Below are 19054 nucleotides of genomic sequence, written 5' to 3'. Positions count from 1 at the left end.
TTACTGACACCAAACTTTGGAACAGTATATACCGAAAACTTGTACCATAAGTTACATTGATAAGAAATGTCTAAATAAAAAAAAAAAAAAAATCATTGTAAGATGTGGCAAAATATTCAGTGGTTTAGATAAGGACACAAAACATGATATAGCATGAAGCATTATATTGTGTTTTCTTAATCTGATACATGGGGCAACTTTTTGAGCAACGTTGCTGTCATTGGGCCACCAGGTGAGACACAGGGCCCAAGACTGGTCTAAAATATCCAGATAGAAATTTGTTACCCATTCTCAATGGAAAAGTGCCCAAGCAACAGTGCTCATAAAACTTTGCTCTGCAAAATTGCTCAAAAAGTTGCCCCATGTATCATCAGCCATAGTTAATTTGGCTTTTAGAAAGTAGTTATTCCTGCTAACAATTGTCTTGATCACTTGGCAGGGCATGTGGGTCTGGGGTTTGGGTTGAGTGTCTGTCTGGAGTACCATGACCCTAAACCTCTTATTATAGCACACAGACACAGGAATGTCTAAACACAACTGCGGCATACACTAACCACAGATTTGCAAGTTATCGTGTGAATCACTGATATCTGATAATAACCCACAACATACCCATACTGCCACAGTTTCCTATTGCTTTTCTATCCAGTAGTATATTGTACACTTAATGAAAAGCACCGTCAATATGGGTGCAGCGGACAATAGTGAGGACGACTGACTTCCAGGCTTTTTTCTTTTTTATCTGATATGTTATAGAGGAACTCTGGCTGATATGCATGCAATAAAATGTCACCACTGTCAGACAGGACATCTTACAGTGTTGGCAGCTGACAGTGCAATATATTGTATATTGCTAATGTATTGAGCCATTTTGTTTTTCTAATTATGGTAGCAACTAATAAGACCAGTACTTAAAATGAAAGATACAGTCTAAAAAACTGTTACTTTATCAGTATGTGTGAGAGCATATATCATGAGTATGAATAATAAATAATAATAAATGTAAGCATAATCTCGTACAATTAGGGTAGAGTAGGGAAAAACACTTCCCTTACAGACTGTGTAATTTTTTTCTGTGAAACAAAAGTTAAATGTGTTCAGAAAAGTTATCATAGTTTTAGTGACAATGACATAAATTATAAACCAAGTAAGAATAATGTCCAGAGTTTTCATGTTATTAGATATTTAACAAAAATTTTATTTGTACCAAAGGGGCGTTTTGGTAGAATGGTAAAATACCCCACCTGTGAATGATAAGATATATATATATATATATATATATATATATATATATATATATATATATATATATATATATATATATATATATATATATATATATATATAAATAAAACTTTTTGTATTTGTTTTTAATTAACATGCTTCTGTCAGGAATGTTTATTTTATATTATCTATATTTCTATTTATCTTAACTTTGATATTTGTATCTGTACTGTATATTGGTATCTGTATTAAATATTGTGTAAAACTTAAGTTATGGTTTGAATAGTTCACCCAAAAATTAAGTTTTCATGATTTTCTTTTTCTTTTTTCACCTTCACGTCGTTCCAAACCCGTATGACTTTCTTTTTTTCTTCTCACTTGGTGATATTTTGCATGGTGGGAAACCAAATAACACTGTAGCCCACTGACTTACATTGTGTGAACAGAAAAAACCCTTCTCATGTTACACTTCAAAATATCTTGAAGCAAGAAAGTCACACAGGTTTAGAATGAGATGAGTAAACAGTAGACAGTACATATAATGGTGAACTATCCATTAAGGGTTAGTGAGTGATAATGTGGGATAAAATCCCAAATGCATCACAATAACAAAGCATGCTTCAACTGCCTCATTTTGATCACTATTTCTATAATTTAATAATGTAAAACTCATTTTTTAAATGTTTTGCCCGAAGAGTCTGCTTGTGGTATGTGGCTTTCAAATAAATTTTGACAATTTGCTTATATAGTCTAATGGTGGGTTAAGTGTCCAAATATTTTAGCTGCCATGATAGATAGATAGATAGATAGATAGATAGATAGATAGATAGATAGATAGATAGATAGATGTCACCTGTTTGAGCGTCTGTCTGTGGGTCTGTCTCCATATGAGAGCAGAGGAAGAGGAGGAGGAGGAGGAGGAGGACAGGTGAAAGCAGCTGCTTGTTCGCAGGCCTTTAGGGGGAGTGTTGAGACGCGTGGAGACCGAGACTGGCACCGCGTCTGTGTTGAAGGGGGAGAGGCTGGGAAACGACGGGAGCACAAGCGAGGCAGAGCTTCACTGTATGTGGCCCTCTGTCCCCTCGTCCTCGATGCCTGCAAGAAACACATCGCCCTGCCGATAACAAGGACGCGGAGTGATCGAGGGATAGACGCCACCGCTGTTGCGCCAGGACCGGAGAGATGTCCACGGTGAGTCAGATCTTTTTCTAGAGTGATCAGTGATGTTTTATGTAGGGCTGCTTTCCAGTATGATTTCTGTTGGACAAGCGTTAAACACGCGTTTGGCTTGTATAGAAGACATTCGGAAGAGTCGGATGCGTGCGTGTACACGGCTTTATTGCAGCATTAGCCCTTAGTTTTGACATGGCGAATAAGCAACAGTCAAATGCAATACCCCTCTCTGGATCCACACCAGCGATATAGTCAAGATTAAATGCAATGCCTGTCTTAGCTCACACTGCTGATGTTGCCCTAAATGTCGAGCGCTCCCGCAAAATACGTGAGATATAGACGTGCAAACCCGCAGCTGCCGGTGTCTAAACAGATGTCATGCGTGAGGCTTGATGTTGATCTGATGCTTGAGTTGAGCGTGTTCGCCTCTGTAAAACAAGGCGATGATGACTGATGCGTTGGAATGTCTCACGCGTTATGATCCCTGTAACGTGTCCACCGCAGATATGGACCGAGTGGATGCGTGCGCGGCCCGTAGCGCGCTAGAATCGGGCTTTTTTGGGTGAAGGACGGGGCTGTGTAGCGCACACTTGGCGGTCGGGTGTGACATGCTGTGTTGCACAAGTATCCGTACATTGTTACTGTAACAGCCTCGACACGGTCACTGCTGCGAATATGGTGCACAGCTAAACACACACCGAACGCTGAACACACACTCAGTGTTATGTAACGAACGAAACATCTCCAAACGGCCTGTGGGAGAAATGCTGCATAGTTCTTCTGGCAACATGAGCCATCGATGAAGCGCTGAAATTATGCAGCATGCATATGTCATGGCGATGGCGAACAGTTGATGTTTATATGTGCACGCGTCCATGCTTTCTGGTCTTTTTTTTTTAATGGAAGCACAATTTGACTGATGCAGCTGTCTTCCATAAGAGCAAACTGGGATTTAGATTAATAACAAATAGTGTTGAGACTGATGCGACACTGTGATCTCTATATTTGCATTATGTAACATCAGCGCACGGCTGCTGAAATGTCGTGCAGACGTCCCGGAGGGAATACAACACGATACAGATACAACCACATATGCTATATGTGCAGTTCTTTTGTATGGCCTCAGATTCTGAATATGACTCAGAGTGGATTGGTTATGAGCTTACATGTATTGTCCTGTGTCATTAGATCGTTGTTTGTTTCCCTACTAAGCAAAATGTAGCGATGTTCGGTTCGTGAATGAATCATTGTTTTGAGTTGTAGCTTATCGATGAATCGGTTCCCAGAACCGAGTGATTCGTAAATAAATCGGACTGAATCGTTCCAAAGCGGTTCTCGAGTGAACTTGCTAGAAATAGCATACTAGCACTATCCTCTTAATGTTTCTATCATACTATATCTTATTTCTATCGTGTCTAGAACCATTGTGGTAAAATTTAAGTTAGTTTAATGGATGCTTTTGACATTTCTGGTTTTCTCAGAAGTCGAAGTCGTAACTGGGTAATTAGTAATTAATAATAAACAAAAACTACAACACTTAGCCTATAGGCAAAATTTATGTATGCATATATGTATGCATGTATGCATATAATTTGCTCCAGTATCAAAAGAAAAACTGACAATAACATGTCTTTGACTTTACAAAAGAGGAAAAGATATTGATTATTTGTACTGACTAGAAAAGAGAAAGATGTCAACTTTGCCGTTATTGCCTCAGCTGTTAGAAACACCAGTTTTGTAAATGTACACAAACATTTAAAAAAATGCTAGATTTATAATGTTATTAACTGTGGAAACGCATCGGAAAGAGATACATACTTTAACATGTATCTCTATTGCTACTGGAAATAAGTTTATGACTTAGTTCACAGTTTTATCAACAAACATATTAAAATAGCCAGTTTTATCGAGAGTTATTATTTATTGTCAAAAAGTGCAATAATGAGAGATGTACATTAATTTTACCATTGTTTAATGTAAATGTAAATTTCATTTAGCATCCAAGTTTTTTATGAGCTGAATCATAGCTGCAACAAACTGAACTAGGATAGGCTACATGACATTATATAACACACATATTAATAAAACATCAAATAAAAAACGTCATTAAGAGTGTATGCTCTGTTTGCTAATTTTTATATGAATATTGTTCATTCATATGTTCGTTCTGCTGGTTTAGGACTGAGTGATTGGATCCATTTAAGACGATCACTTCTTCATTGTCTGATTAGGCAGGATATACTGACACTGTTGCTTTTGGATTAAACAAACAATTATCATTGATAGAAATTGGCATGTCCTGCAATATGTTTTGACCTCTAAATTTAATACGCAGTACTAAAAAATGTGAGTCCAAAGTCTTTGAACAATTAGTCAGCGTGGATTAGCCTAATGCAAAGTCATAAATTAATGTTAAGCAGTCAGTTATACAGTGTTGCCCTGGACAACTGTCATTACTTGGAAATATTTGTCCAATGCAAATCAAGTGTTCCAGCGAGCAGTATAATAATTTCTGCTTATGCAGTGATACTTAGTTTTCATATTCAGCGTTGCAGTCAATAAAGCTTTATTTGCATGATTCTTAAGATGTACAATATTGAAAGAGCATATAAAGTAGTTACAGAGTGCATAAAATACACAAAAAATCATATATTGATTAAAGAGCTGCCTCTAGTTGATCAGAAATGTAGGGACAGTTTAGGGAAATTAACCTGGTGCTTTCCATATTTGTTGTAGACGTTTTTATTGCTTAGTTCATGTGCCGTGTAATTTCAGCTTGTTAAATAGTGTACCCGTCAGAGGAAGGGAATTTTAGACAATGTGAAAGCATGTAGTGCAATAACACTAGTTTTAAATCATTCAGCAGTAAAATTGTCCAGATGGAACGATTCTGTTAATGGATTTTATTTGTCTTACATTGTTTCTATTGATGGTTTATCATCAACAGATCCAGACGTTATGAAGATACAGCTGAACAAAGTATCAGATCTTCAGATCCATCAGGCCAGTGTTCAGTAACTAAACGAAACTGGACTCCCTGATAGCCATCAATCACTTATCAGAAGTCTACATTTTTGCTTTCGCTCATCCACCGCTCTAAATGAGTGTCTCGGACAGCAAGATCAGGGCTGGGGTGCACACCAGAACCCACACAGGTAAAGAGATCCATAAATTATTTGATCAAAAATGCAGTAAAAACAGTACTATAGCAAAATATTTTACAGTCGAAAACAAGTGTTTTTATATTTGAATATATTTTAAAATGTAATTTATTCATGTGATTCTGAATTTTCAGCATCATTACTCCAGTCTTCAGTGTCACATGATCCTTCAGAAATCAGTCTAATATGATGATTTGCTGCTCACAGTTGTGCTGATTAATATTTTTGTCAGGATTTTTTTGTTGAATGAAAATTTTAAAGAACAGCTTTTATTTTAATATTATTTGTTGTAACAGTCTTTGTTGTCCCTTTATTGAATCCTTGCTAAATAAAATAATTAATTTCTTAAAAAAAAAAAAAAGTTGGGATGTAACGATTAATCGTGAGCCAGGTGAAAATCGATTCAAATATGTGACGATTTAAATCGGTTGAGATGCTAAACAAATTGCAATTCATTTAAGGGTAGGAGTTTATATGAATGGATGTATGAGGGGAACTTACTGTCTTTAGAATAGTCTAGATGGTATTTTATATTTTCATCTTGCCTCTGTAAAATGCATATTAAAGTTCATAAGTGCAGCGCTGCTTCGTTTACAGCAGAAACCAAGGAAAGGCTTTAAGCGCCACCTGCTGGCAGAAAGTGAATCTGCGTCTCATTCAGCTCGTCTGCTGTTATATGAAGATATTATGTATAGTTTCACAAAACTGAAGTCAAACCATTCTGTTTTTGTTTCAAATGTCGAAATTATACAATCTAATTTAGATTAAAAACTGCTCATATTGCATGTATGCAGCATCTTTGTTTGGATCATGATTAAAATGCAGTGGTTGCCTCTAATTTTAAATGGAAAGAGCACAGACAAAGCCTTGTTTTGTTTGTATGAATAGATTTATTTTATTTGTGTTACTTATTTATTTGATTTGGGGCTTGTTTTAAAATTTCAATTTAGTTTTGTTATTCTATTTAAATTTTGTCATTTAGCAGACGCGTTTATCCAAAGCGACTTACAAATGAGGACAATAGAAGCAATCAAAACCAACAAAAGAGAAATAATATGCAAGTGCTATATTAGTATATTATTATAGTTATATTTCACTTTCACAAAGAAATGTATAGCATTTTGTCCAAGCAATAATAAAAGGACACATTTAATTCATAATTTGTCTTAAATATCATTTAAAAAAAAATAAAAAAAATAATCGTGAATCAAATCGAATCATGAGTTGAGTGAATCGTTACATCCCTAAATGGTAGTGTACATAAAATGGCTTGAATATACCTCTTCCCTGATGATCATGTTTTTAATATCTCAGTTCAAATTTATTTTAATATCTTTGGGGGGGATAAAGTAAAAAAATCCTAAAATCAATGAAGAATAAAAAAACTTAATTACAATATTGAACATAAACATGCATGTCTCTGACTTTGGCTTTCCTACAGAATGTCCTGGATCAACGGCTACCTAGTGGCCAGAGTGGATGACCGTAAGACCGCGTGGGGCGAGCGCAATGGCAAGAAGTCCAAGCGCAAGGTTGGCTCCTCTCTCTGCAACCCACGCTACATGAGCTGCCTGCGGGACGTGGAAGCCATGGAGCCTCCTCCCCAGTCGCCCCACGCTCAGGCCACCCGGTCCGGAGGAGGCAACTTCGGCGTGCGCTGCGGATGGCAGGAAGACCACTATGGGAAAGTGGGGGGTGGGGGGGAGGGGGTGGGTCTTAAATCTGTAGACCTGGGTTTCGAGGACGGCGAGGTCAAAGGGAGAAAAGTGGACGGCTCGGGTTGCGACGGCTCCAGCGATGACACGGCCAGCGGCGCAGGGTCGGTGACGGCGGCGGACTGCTGGCAGCGGGTGGTTCGGGTGTTCCAATCCAAGAAGTTCCAGTCACGCAAACTGGAGCGTCTCTACCAGCGCTACTTCTTTAGGCTCAACCAGAGCTCGCTCACGATGCTGATGGGCGTCTTGGTGATCGTTTGTGGGGTCATGCTCACCTTCCACTGCATCCACGGACCACCCTATGTGGTCTACGCCTGTGTGCTCTCCGTGGCCATGGCCCTGTTCTTGGCGCTAATGGTGGTGTGCAACCGAAACGGCTTCCACCAGGACTACATGTGGATGGCCAGCTACCTTGTGATTGGAGTGCTAATCGTGGTGCAGGTGTTCGGGGTGCTGATGGTGGCCCCCCGCAGCGCCTCTGAGGGGATCTGGTGGTCCGTCTTCTTCATCTACATCATCTACACGCTGCTGCCCGTGCGGATGAGGGCAGCAGTGCTCAGCGGAGGAGTGCTGTCCTCCATACACCTCCTCACCACGTGGAGGATCAATCAAGACGATGAGTTCCTCTGGAAACAGGTAGGTCATTTTAGTTTATCCCAATTAAGCTTAATTGAGAATGGCTTCATTGAAAAAAATACTTCCTTTGAAAAGTTGAATCAATAAATTGATCCCATTTAAATCCTCACCGCTAGAGTCATAAAAATACAGATGCATGAGTTTGGTTGTTTTTTGAGCGTCCCATCACAAAATGTGCCTTTTCAAGTTAAAAATAGTCCAAGTTTGAAAGAAGCGAGATCTGCTGATTTCTGTTCCATTCTGTTGCTCTCAAGAACACATTTTAGAAATGCCAATAAATGTGAATTGTTTAGGGCTTCCAGTTAAGGGGTCAATGACATCATCTTTTTAGTTGTTTATTTAAAAATGCTTTAAAATGCTGCACAATGACACAATGACTTTTTTTTCAATTTTCATTTTGGGGTGGAGTATCCCTTTAAACTGCCATAATTTTAAAGGGGTCATCGGATGCTACATGCAGTTTTACAAGTTGAGTAAACTGAAATGTGTGTTGGCGGTGTGTGTACACAACCTATAATGCTAAAAATCCACCCAGTGTTTTTTTGTTTATCTTGTTAAGTCATTTCCCCTTTCTTATATCAAGCTATTCTCAGATGCCTGTCTGTGTGACATCACACAGACCAAGGCCACTCCCACAATTGTTGAATGACAGTAGCGTTTTACCTTAGACCCGCCCTGAGTGAGCTGTCATCACACCACCATTGTTTCACCGCCGGAGCAGATGTAGACAAGAATGACTCCTAAGCGATTGAGGTGTTCTGTTGTTGGATGTAATAATGAACACAGCAGTCTTCATTTACTCCCAACATCTGAGCCACTGAAGACGCAGTGAATTACGCTTGTTTTGAAGAGAATGCACCCCCGATCTACATAAATGCATCTATGTTCGCGTGAATCATTCTTGATCCAGCTTCACCTAACGCTACAGAAGTGAGTGTAAGGATTTTTAATGAATCTTTGCAAATCGCCTTTCCTAATAATGTGCTAATTAGCAAGTTTCGCGATGAATGCGGCTGAAGTAAACAGTCTCTCTGAGAGTGGCTCGGAAGAGGGGGCGGGGTCAGCAGAGCTCATTAACATTTAAATGAAAATGCTATAAAACGACTTGCTCTGAAAAGAGCTGTTTTTGACAGGGTGTTGTTTTAAACTACCATTGAGAAATTTTAACCAAACTATGTTACAGACTTTTTAACTAAGACCCTTAAGAATCATATCAACTTGTGGAAAATGGACATCTGATGACTCCTTAAAGACAATATCTCTGTTTGCATTGTAACTTTGCAGATATTGTTTATGCTTATTGTTATGCCCTTTTGCCTAAAAAAAATTCTAATTTCTTTTTTTTTTTTTTTTTTGCCATTTCCACTGAAAATGTCTGGTTGCCAAAATTTCAGTTCATCACTACTGAAAATGTTAGCATTTTACCAGCCAAAAAAAAATCTAGTTTTAGTCAAAAATGTTTTTAGCGTGTGAAACATTTTGAACTTATTCAATTGCTGACATCTGGTTGGCTGAGATGTCTTTGGAGAGCGGGATTTTAGTTGGAGGGTGTGTTGTTTGAAATAAGGAAACTAGCTTACAACAAAAAATTCAACAAACTTGGTACGAACAGGCCTTTGGTGCTCTTGTGTGATGTATTTGTTAAAATTAGCATGTTTCATCTGTACTGCCTGTTTAACGCTAGCATGTTTGAAAGCACTGTGCCAGGCTTTGGCTGTGCTATCTGTGGCCGCAGTGTGTTGTTGTGAGTCAAGCCAAGGACCTCGGGGGTAGGATGAAGGTCAGGCAGCTTGGCTGAATGAGCCGCCCCGGCAGAGGAGATCCTTTTCTCTCCTTGCGCTCCTCCCATGAAAATATCAGCATCATGTTAAGCGCTGTCACCAGGCCTCTGTGCTCCTACACAAGGGACGCTTTGTACTTTTCTCCAGGGTGTGTGTGTGTGTGTGTGTTTGAGGAGTTTTTGGGGACAGGAGCAAGTCAGTGTGTATGAAGGGAGGGTCACTGTATGCACGTTGAGAAACTATTTACTTCTACTGTACAAAGTAGTGGGAGAGAATGGGAACAGGAGGTAATTTCATTATAAACAATCAGGAAGAGCAAGCAGAATGTTTGGTCCCATTAACGCAGGAAGGAACACTTGTTTACGACACATTTCCATCTTTTAATTAACGAGTTAGCAGATCTCTGTGAGGAATCCTTGCTCTAGTGGAACACTGTGTAGTATAGCTGGATTATTTGCAGTAGTCGTCAATGTTTGCAGTAAGTCTTTGCCGTTTATCACAAGCCTTAACATTTGATTAAGTCAACACATATTAAAGTGACCCTCCTTTCCTTTAGATTATAAACTAGGTATTTCTGGGCAAGTTGGTCTTGGATATTAGTATGGATATTAATAAACTGCGGTTGTTAAGAGAAGATCATGGAATGTAAAAAGAATAGTTTTGGTTAAGCTCAATTGATTAACACAGGAAATGTATTAATGTTTATAAAAACAAACAAAATATGTGCGGACAGCTATGAACTTACAATGGTCTATAAGGCAATTATAATGGAGTGAGCCATTTCTGTAAACAAGCTCTTTTGTTTGTTTTTCTCAGATGAAGAATCCAAATTATTTTCTGTGTTAATCGCTACAGCTTAACTTGTATTTTATTCACTGTATTCCTTCAGGGTTTTGATATGCTTTGGCCTTGTTGGTTGTTGTGTTTTAAGCCATCAAGATTCTGACTAGTTGACCATGTAATGTTTAGACTCCATGAGTACCAAACACTTTTTCTTGTTTTTTATTCATTTTCATGGAGGACAAGCATGAGAAAACACAAGATGAATAGGTAGATTAGATGAGCAGTATTTCATTTTTAAGAACATGGATCACCCAATGAAATTTTGTCATCATTTATCCACCTTCATGTTGTTTCAAACATGCATGACCCTGTGGAACACAAAAGAAGATATTTTAATGCCCGCATTAGGAGCGCCGCTTCCGGCTCGCGCTGTTCTGTAGTTTATTAAAAGTTGCATGTCCATATTGCACTAAAATGCGACACTTCACTCACTTGGGTCCGCAGCAACACAACCGCCACACGTGAAGTCGACTGGATGAACGGTTCTCGACATACAAATGCAAACAGACAGTCACACAGAGATTCCTGCCTTTATTAGAGAGAAGAATATGTTCAGCCTCTCCCTCTGAAGCTTCGAATATTTGGTGTTTATTACTACTATTAAGCTTCGAAGCTCAAAAAATGGTATTTGGAACAGCCCTTTATTTGATACCATTCTTTCACATTCTTTCTTGAAAAAAAAAGAATCACTATAACTTCTGAAAGTGACCAGCAGTGTTTTAGCAGTACATAAAAAGTAATGTCACAAATCAGAAAATGTTTTTAACATTAGTGTGAACATACAAACAAAAAAATGACACTAATTTTATATCATTGTAAGTTTGCTTTCCATACACTTTAAGTACTTCTTCATATACCACAGCAAAAACTATAGCCTGAGAAAGTTCAAATATGATTAAAGGCAAGCGAACAATCAGTAAAAAAAAGAAGGAAAAAGAAAAAAAAAAGAAATACACAATTTACAAGCATAGATAAAATAAACAGTATAGTATTCAGGTACAGAAATGTAATAAGGGTAATAGTGTTCCCTGTATGAATTAAATTTAGATTAATCTTTGTTATAGCTGTTTTGTTGTTTGATTTTTCAGCAGCATGTATTTATAGGCTGCTATCTATATAAAACCGACCCCACAAAACCAACATAACGAAACAAGAATAAAAATACACATCTAGGGTTTGGGAATCAGTCGAAATTTTCCGGTTTCGGTTCCACCTAATGGTTCCGGTTCCATTAAAATCATCAAACAACTATTAAAAAAATAGTGGTAAGGCAAAATGCACAATACTCAGCTACTCAATGCTCAGTGCTCAGTAGTGTTTATTACTTACTGTCAACTTAATTTAAATTTTGGCAATGTCAAAATTCAACATATATTACAGTATACAAATTGTCAGGTTCCGATACCGGTTCCATTTAAATGAACTATTATTATGTTTTTTACCTTCACTGAATGTAGTGTTGCTGGAAGGTAGTCAGTAATGTTGAGTAATGCTAGTCCATCAATCAGCATGTGCTTTAAAGTTGATGTTTTTTACACTATCAATAACATTTTGCTTTTCAAGCAGGAATAATCTGGTTGGCCAAATAGTCCCTTGAGGGCTAAGACAGTTCTCAATTAATTTCCCTAAATTAAAAAAATATAAACTGTTATACTTATAACCATGTATACACACACTCCATAAAGCCCCTATTTTACAAATAATAATGCAGTCAGGAGATGGTGTGATGCAATGAGTGGTTTCCACATTTTTAAACATTTAAACAAAATGCATGAAAATAAATATTTTCTATCACTTTGTTTATCACTCTTGAAATGGCCTGTACACTAAATAATCTAACCCTCATACTTACATAACAATAGCAGTCTATTAATTTAGTGGTCCAAGTTGAAGTCAGTATGTATATTAACCAGAGTTTTTTCTGCAACTTATTGCACTTAACTCTTTTTAACATCAAGCAATTCTCAGCTATATGCGTCGAACTAAAACTTTGACCTTTTGCAATGTTTTGATTTAAGTAACCTATTCTTAAAATGATTCCGATATCACACGCCCTTGAGGTATGCATATTGCGATATTTACAATTGCGATATTCCGATAATTTTGATATATCGTGCAGCCCTACTCCAAAATGTACTCACTCTCAGGCCATCCAAGATGTAGATGAGTTTGTTTCTTCATCGGAACAGATTTGGAGACATGAAGCATTACATCACTTGCTCACCAGTGGATCCTCTGCAGTGAATGAAATGAATAAAAAATCCAGGTTTACAGTCCATATACAGTTTTATGTCATGTATTCATAAGAATTCTTATGATTTATTTTATTCATATTCATATGACCATACTTATTTCTCATTTCCTTCCTATACACTTCCAATACATATATGGCTACTTAGTGGAATTACATTTATAATATATAAAAAATATATATTCAGAAATTATGATTAATCAAGAGGTTCTTCATAAAAAATTAACAATCTATGACTATTTGTATTTGTAAAATAAGATTCTTGTGTATGATAAATGCTGATGCTAGAAAGAAAATAACCCGCAAAATACTTTATTTAAAAACCTGTATATTGTTTTACCATTTTTTCCCCCCAAAATGGCTACAAGGAAGTGTTAAAATCAGCATTGATAAATTCCCAATAAATGTGTCATGTACATTTGAAACTACCACCTTGTTCCTTCATAAATCCTTTCAACGTGACCTTTGTTGTCAGTCTTTTTTTTTTTTTTTTTTTAGGAAGAGCGAGCGCTGATGACATGTGCTCTTATCTCTAATAGGCTGAAGCAGATCTGTGTGTAGATTTCTCAGAAAGCTGCAGTGTTATACAGGCCAATTTATCCTGCAGTGTGGACACTGCATCCAGGCATTTCCCCTTTCCTCTGTGACTCATTAAACCAGCGCACCATCCCTGCTGGTTCTGCTGGTGTGCGTCTGAGTATGCCTGCCCTCAATAAGCGGCGTGATCTGAGACTTACCGATGGTTTGCAGCCGTCCCGGCGGTCCGAGAGGAGTTCAAACTGACCACACGAATTACAGCTGGGTGTCGTTAATACCGCGCCATAGATAGGTACTATTTATAGAGCAATTCATACAGTCGTAAATCTATTTTTAAGCTGTGCATGTGCACACGCTCACTCGCTCTCGTACAGATTAATTGTAGTACATTGATGCGGAAGGGGTGTTTGGATTCGGGGCTGATGACTCAAGTCTTATGTTAGCGTGTATGTTTCCCACGATCGCTTCACGCCTTGTTTGCTGCTTTGTTTTGTCTATACATATCTGCATATTTGCTTGAATGTGTGTTCGTGCCAGCTGAACAGTGTTCTTGAGGGTGTGTGTGTGATCTTGAATGCATTAGTCTTTTTTAAAAAATGGATAGTTCACCTAAAAATAAAAATTCTGTCATTATATTCCTTTATGAGTCAGAGTCCATAAGAAAAGTGGCAATATCTAACATTTCATGAGCAAACCATTCTTTTGCCTTGTGAAACAAAAGCATATTGGAATATATATATAATGCGATATATTAAACTAAATTTCCATGTGCTTATTTTTCATACTTTCTGAATGGACTAGGTGTGGCTATGATACATAATTACAAATAAAAATATATATCAGTGAAGAAAAAACTGCTTTTCTTTTTTATTTCTCTTGACTCTTTCATGGGTTTACATAAAATTAACACATATTCATAAACTTTTATCTCACTTTTTATAAATGAAAAATGTATCACCTTCATCACAAATACTGTTCATCTACAAGTATATATTATGAATTATATTAATCAATATAAAATTACATACATTACGGTATATAAGTAAATATGCTTTCATTTTTCAATATATGAAAAGTGTCAATTCTAATGTATTATTCATATATTTTAACATTAACACAACACAATAAATGTTTCTGTGTATTAATTACTTTTTGTACTATACTGTATATTTTTAATTAATACACTGAACATTAATTCTATGCATTGATCATTACTGTGTAAGGATGTACAGTTTCTTTGCATTAGAAGCACAGATTAAGAGTCCATTGAGTCCAATTTCATGTTTAAAAAAAAAAATTCTACCATTTATCCTGGTTCCGATCCCCTCCAGCCAGAAGAATTCCCATCTGTTATGTGTTGGTTTAATTTGGGAAACTTCCTTTCTCTTCCTGTCTAGTATTTCATTGTGACAGACATTGTGGCCATAGGAATAGGTCATGAATACACTTTGGCTGGAGACTAGTGAAACAGATCTTAAATCTAAATCTGATCAGTTTCACATTATCATCTGTGGGACACATTTTTTAACAAAAAAATGTGAGAAGATAACATTCAGTATTCTGGATTTCTCAAGTTCAAGGCAGTGCAGAAAGTCAAACATACTACTGAAAATGCCTGGGTCATTATGTTAATTAACAACAGTTTGGGACAAATATTATGTAATTTAATGAAAAACCATGTGATTGGGGCTCTATGAGTGACGTGACACTTCTTGTCCAGTACGAGAGCCCTTCCTCGTGAGCAGCAGGAGCTGTCACACTGTAGGACTGCAACACAAATTTTCTGACACTGCAAGAACTTTGTCAGAGGCTGGGATTCATCGCAAAGACCATTAATTCGCCATCTGTGGACATGTCCCACTAGGCGATTTAAAGGTCCCAGACAACAGAAATCTATTAAGATCCCAGAAATATGCAAAATTGTGGCCAAAACTGTACAGTATGCACCGGTTTTACATTGCAAGCCATATCTAGACATATCATAGAGATTTGTGCACAGGCAAGCACCACTCTCATTTTCTTTAGAAAATGTTGAAGAAAATCAATTTGGAGTGGCTGACTTTTGTCATATTAGTTGAAGATGTGGTACTCCAGTGTAACGGTGAATTCTGTCTGAAAACATTGTCTTGAACCAGTTAGATTTTATTTTCTTTATATATTTTATTTTATATATTTTTAAATGTATATATTTATTTTAATTCTGAGATTTTTTTATTTGTTTATTGTTCTTTTTTTTTAAAAAAAAAAACAGTGTTGTTACTGTTCACAAACTATTAAACAATTAAAGTTGGCTGAAATAAAAGTGAAATAAAATTAAACAAATATATAAATATTAGTGCAGTCAAACAATTAATCGTGATTAATCGCATCCAAAATAAAGGTTTTTGTTTACATGTGTATATTTATTTTGTATATATAAATACACACACATGCATGTATATATTTAAGAAAAATATGGTTGTTTATATATTAAATATATTTATATATAATATAAAATATAATAATGTTAATATACATGTAAATATTTTCAAAATATATACTGTATGTTTGCATATTTATATATACATAATAACTATACACAGTACACACACATATATTATGTAAGCAAAAACTTTTATTTTGGATGCAATTAATCACGATTAATTGTTTGACAGCACTAATAAACATATAATATAAATATTATATGGAAAAACTTAAATATAAAAAACAAACAAAAATAAGAAATGTTGCCTTTGAAAATAACTGAAATAAATTTGTGTTGAATTAACTATAACTAAAGCTAAATAAAAATAAAAAGCTAAGTTTTCTAAAACTTAAAGTAAAATTTAAATGGAAACTGAAAATATAAAACTAAAAGCAAATTCAAAATCTTGATTATATAAGATTTTATATATAGTATATAAATTACAATAGCATTTATGTTATCTATTGTTTATTTATATTAGTATTTAAATGTATTAGTAAACTAACATAGCACTGCAAAATACACATTTATTCTTAAAATGTCTTTGTTTTTGGGAAGATGAATTAGAGCAAGGAAACAGAGATAATGTAATGCAGGAAATACAAGCAAAAGAAGAGAAAAGTGAAGCGTGATAGAGGTCATGGTAGATCATCTGCAGCTTTTTTACTTCTTGAAGGAATAAAGTCATTCTTCTCTTTCTTTCTCTCAATTTTGCTGTCTTTCAATCAATCTCTCTGCTCTTTGCATCCATCTTCTGAACCTATGAGTCAGTGTCCTCTCTCTGAAACCAGTTAGCACACAAAATCCACGAGGCCCAAACAAACACGCTCGCACTTACACAATAGAATCTCCTGTTTCCTCCAGCCAACACCCTCCCTCAGGGCTGTCCTCTTCGAACACAACAGACATCAGCTGCTGTGTGACAGAGTGTGTGTGTGTCTGTGTGTGTGAGCTGGCAAAACTGAATTACATTTCTCAGCTCAGGCCTTTTATTAATTACAAGTCATGTTAGCAGTTTAAATGAATTATGTGGGAAATGTTTTTCACAATGGACTTGACCACAGCGCTCAAAAATGCCTGCTTGTGTATTCTCTGGGGAAGAATTGCTAGTTTCTTGCCTTTTCTTGCCTCAGTCTTTCTGTTTGCAATTTGCTGCCTTTGAGTTCATATTTACCAGATGGTGTCATGTTTGGTTGGCGTGGATTATTTAATAAGTCAAAATACCAGTGTTGTTATTGTTAACTAGAATTATACAAATCATATTTTTATTGATTGAGATAAAGCTGAAATAAAATAAAATGTTAATATTTGATGGAAACAGTTTCTTTGGAAAATATCTAAAATAAGTTTATGTTGAATTAGCTATATCTAAAGCTAAATAAAAATATTTTCAAAAAACTAATAATTTTATATTCAAATAATTACAATAGCACATAAGAAAATTACTAAAACTTAAACTAAAATTAAAATGAGAACTGAAAATGAAAAGCAAATTTAACACATTAAATACTACAATAGTATACAAGTAATATTTATATTTTTTATTTATATGCATATAAGTAATAAAAACTAAAATAACACTGCCAAATACACATATATTCCTAAAATGTCCAGGTCTAGGCTATTTTTGGCTTGCATTATTCACCTGATTTATTGTTTTTGACAATCTATAGAATTTTATTTGATTTATGACATAGTATATAGTTAATAAGTACATAATATTGCTAAGTACTCCACACAATATACTATTGGGAAATAACTTATTAACCATCTGGTGCTGCTCGTGTGGCAGTCAAAAATGATGAAAATTTTTTCAGTTTCAATTTCTGTGAAATCAGTGTACTATATTTTAATTTAATTTTTTTATTTAATATTTTGTATTTTTAAGGGATCTTATGGTACTTAATTATATTTATGGAACAGTTATGATCTATTTATTACTTGTTTATGAAGTTTTTTTATATAGAAGTTTAAGTTTATTATTATAAAAAATGTGCAAACATAAAAAAAAATAATTTTTTTATGAAATATATATTTCCCAAAACATGTTGTTCTGTGTGAAAAGCGAAGCTATAATTCTAAAGAAGTTGTGTTCCAAATTTGAGGTTGATATCTCAAAAGCTTTCAGTAAGATTTTGTTTGGCCGCACCAAACGTTTCCACTAGAAGAAATTTGCTTCCCATTCATTTCCAATACAGCCAATTTTTTTTGACTATAAAAAAAACATTTAAGTTTTGTACCATTCTGATCAAGTAAAAATTAAAGACTAAAAAAAAACTAAATTTTTCAGTCAAAAATGACAAAATAGATAACCATTTCGAAGAGAAGTATGCAACATCTGGTCATGTGACCTACAGTAGACGTTGCATAAACTTAGTCACCATGTTAAGACTGTGTCTTAAGAACTAGTTTGACCAACTAGCAGTTGTCAAGGGCAAATCAGTACTTTTCCAATACAAATAAGACCAATCTACCCTTTCATAACTGAATTAAAAAAGTTATGACCAGTCTTCCAGAAAGAAAATGAGATGACTAACTTTTTAAGACTAGTCTACACAGTTTATGCAACTGGCCCCTGGGTATCAGAATTCGTATTTGCATACTTTGCACAGTGTCTGCTCTGTAAAGTGCAAAAATAGTAGTATTGCAGCATGCATCTATGCAGTACTAGTGTTTCCCAGAGCAGGGGATGCTGGGAGGTGTAGTCTGCAGTGTGCTTTCAGTCTGAGGTGAATGTGATACTCTCTTCTGTGCTGCTGTAATGAATAATTACTTTCTCCAGCACGACATCGACCGCATGCTAACAAGCACAATGAGACGTCTGCCCAGAATCCACTGTGGATAAGAGGAATGTTTCAGCTGCTGATACTAGATGATTTACGTTTTGTTCACGCCTCAGTGTTGGATCATTTCATCCAAAAGTTGTTGGACCCTCTCATTTTATATAGATTGAGTCAGTGGGGAAAACTAATGTGAACCTGAGCTCCACTGCAGTTAGAGGGGATTATGGGATGGGTGTGGTGCCATGGCAACTGTACACATTTAGACACGCCTAACTTTGAGACTGTAAGGAAATACTTCAGATACTGAATGCATTTACTGAATCTAAATGATCAAATATGACTAATAAATTGTTTGTAATGGGGTTTCAGAGGTTTTTTTTTTTCAAGTTGATGTAATCTTCATGTAATTCTAATTTTTTAAACTCTTCTGAATAAACATACCATGATGGTGTCAAGGTGTCTTCCTCTTTCAGTTGTTTTGGTCAA

The 19054-nt window shown here is 35.8% G+C and overlaps 1 protein-coding gene across 2 annotated transcripts in view; it reads left to right on the top strand.

Annotated features, from left to right (window-relative positions):
* Positions 1-2192: 2192 nt before the first annotated feature.
* The window catches only part of LOC109066789 (adenylate cyclase type 6-like), a 54023-nt gene continuing 37161 nt past the window's right edge, over positions 2193-19054 (top strand). For both annotated transcript variants that reach the window (XM_042750856.1, XM_042750855.1), the window contains exons 1-3: positions 2193-2415; positions 5345-5552; positions 7000-7909. In XM_042750856.1, the coding sequence (XP_042606790.1) occupies positions 7001-7909 (909 nt within the window). In that variant the 5' untranslated portion in view covers positions 2193-2415; positions 5345-5552; position 7000. The remainder of the gene's footprint in view (positions 2416-5344; positions 5553-6999; positions 7910-19054) is intronic.

The sequence above is a fragment of the Cyprinus carpio genome, chromosome B23, assembly GCF_018340385.1.
Source record: "Cyprinus carpio isolate SPL01 chromosome B23, ASM1834038v1, whole genome shotgun sequence".
In the NCBI taxonomy this organism is placed as follows: domain Eukaryota; kingdom Metazoa; phylum Chordata; class Actinopteri; order Cypriniformes; family Cyprinidae; genus Cyprinus; species Cyprinus carpio.
This window is presented reverse-complemented; position numbering and strand designations above follow the sequence as displayed.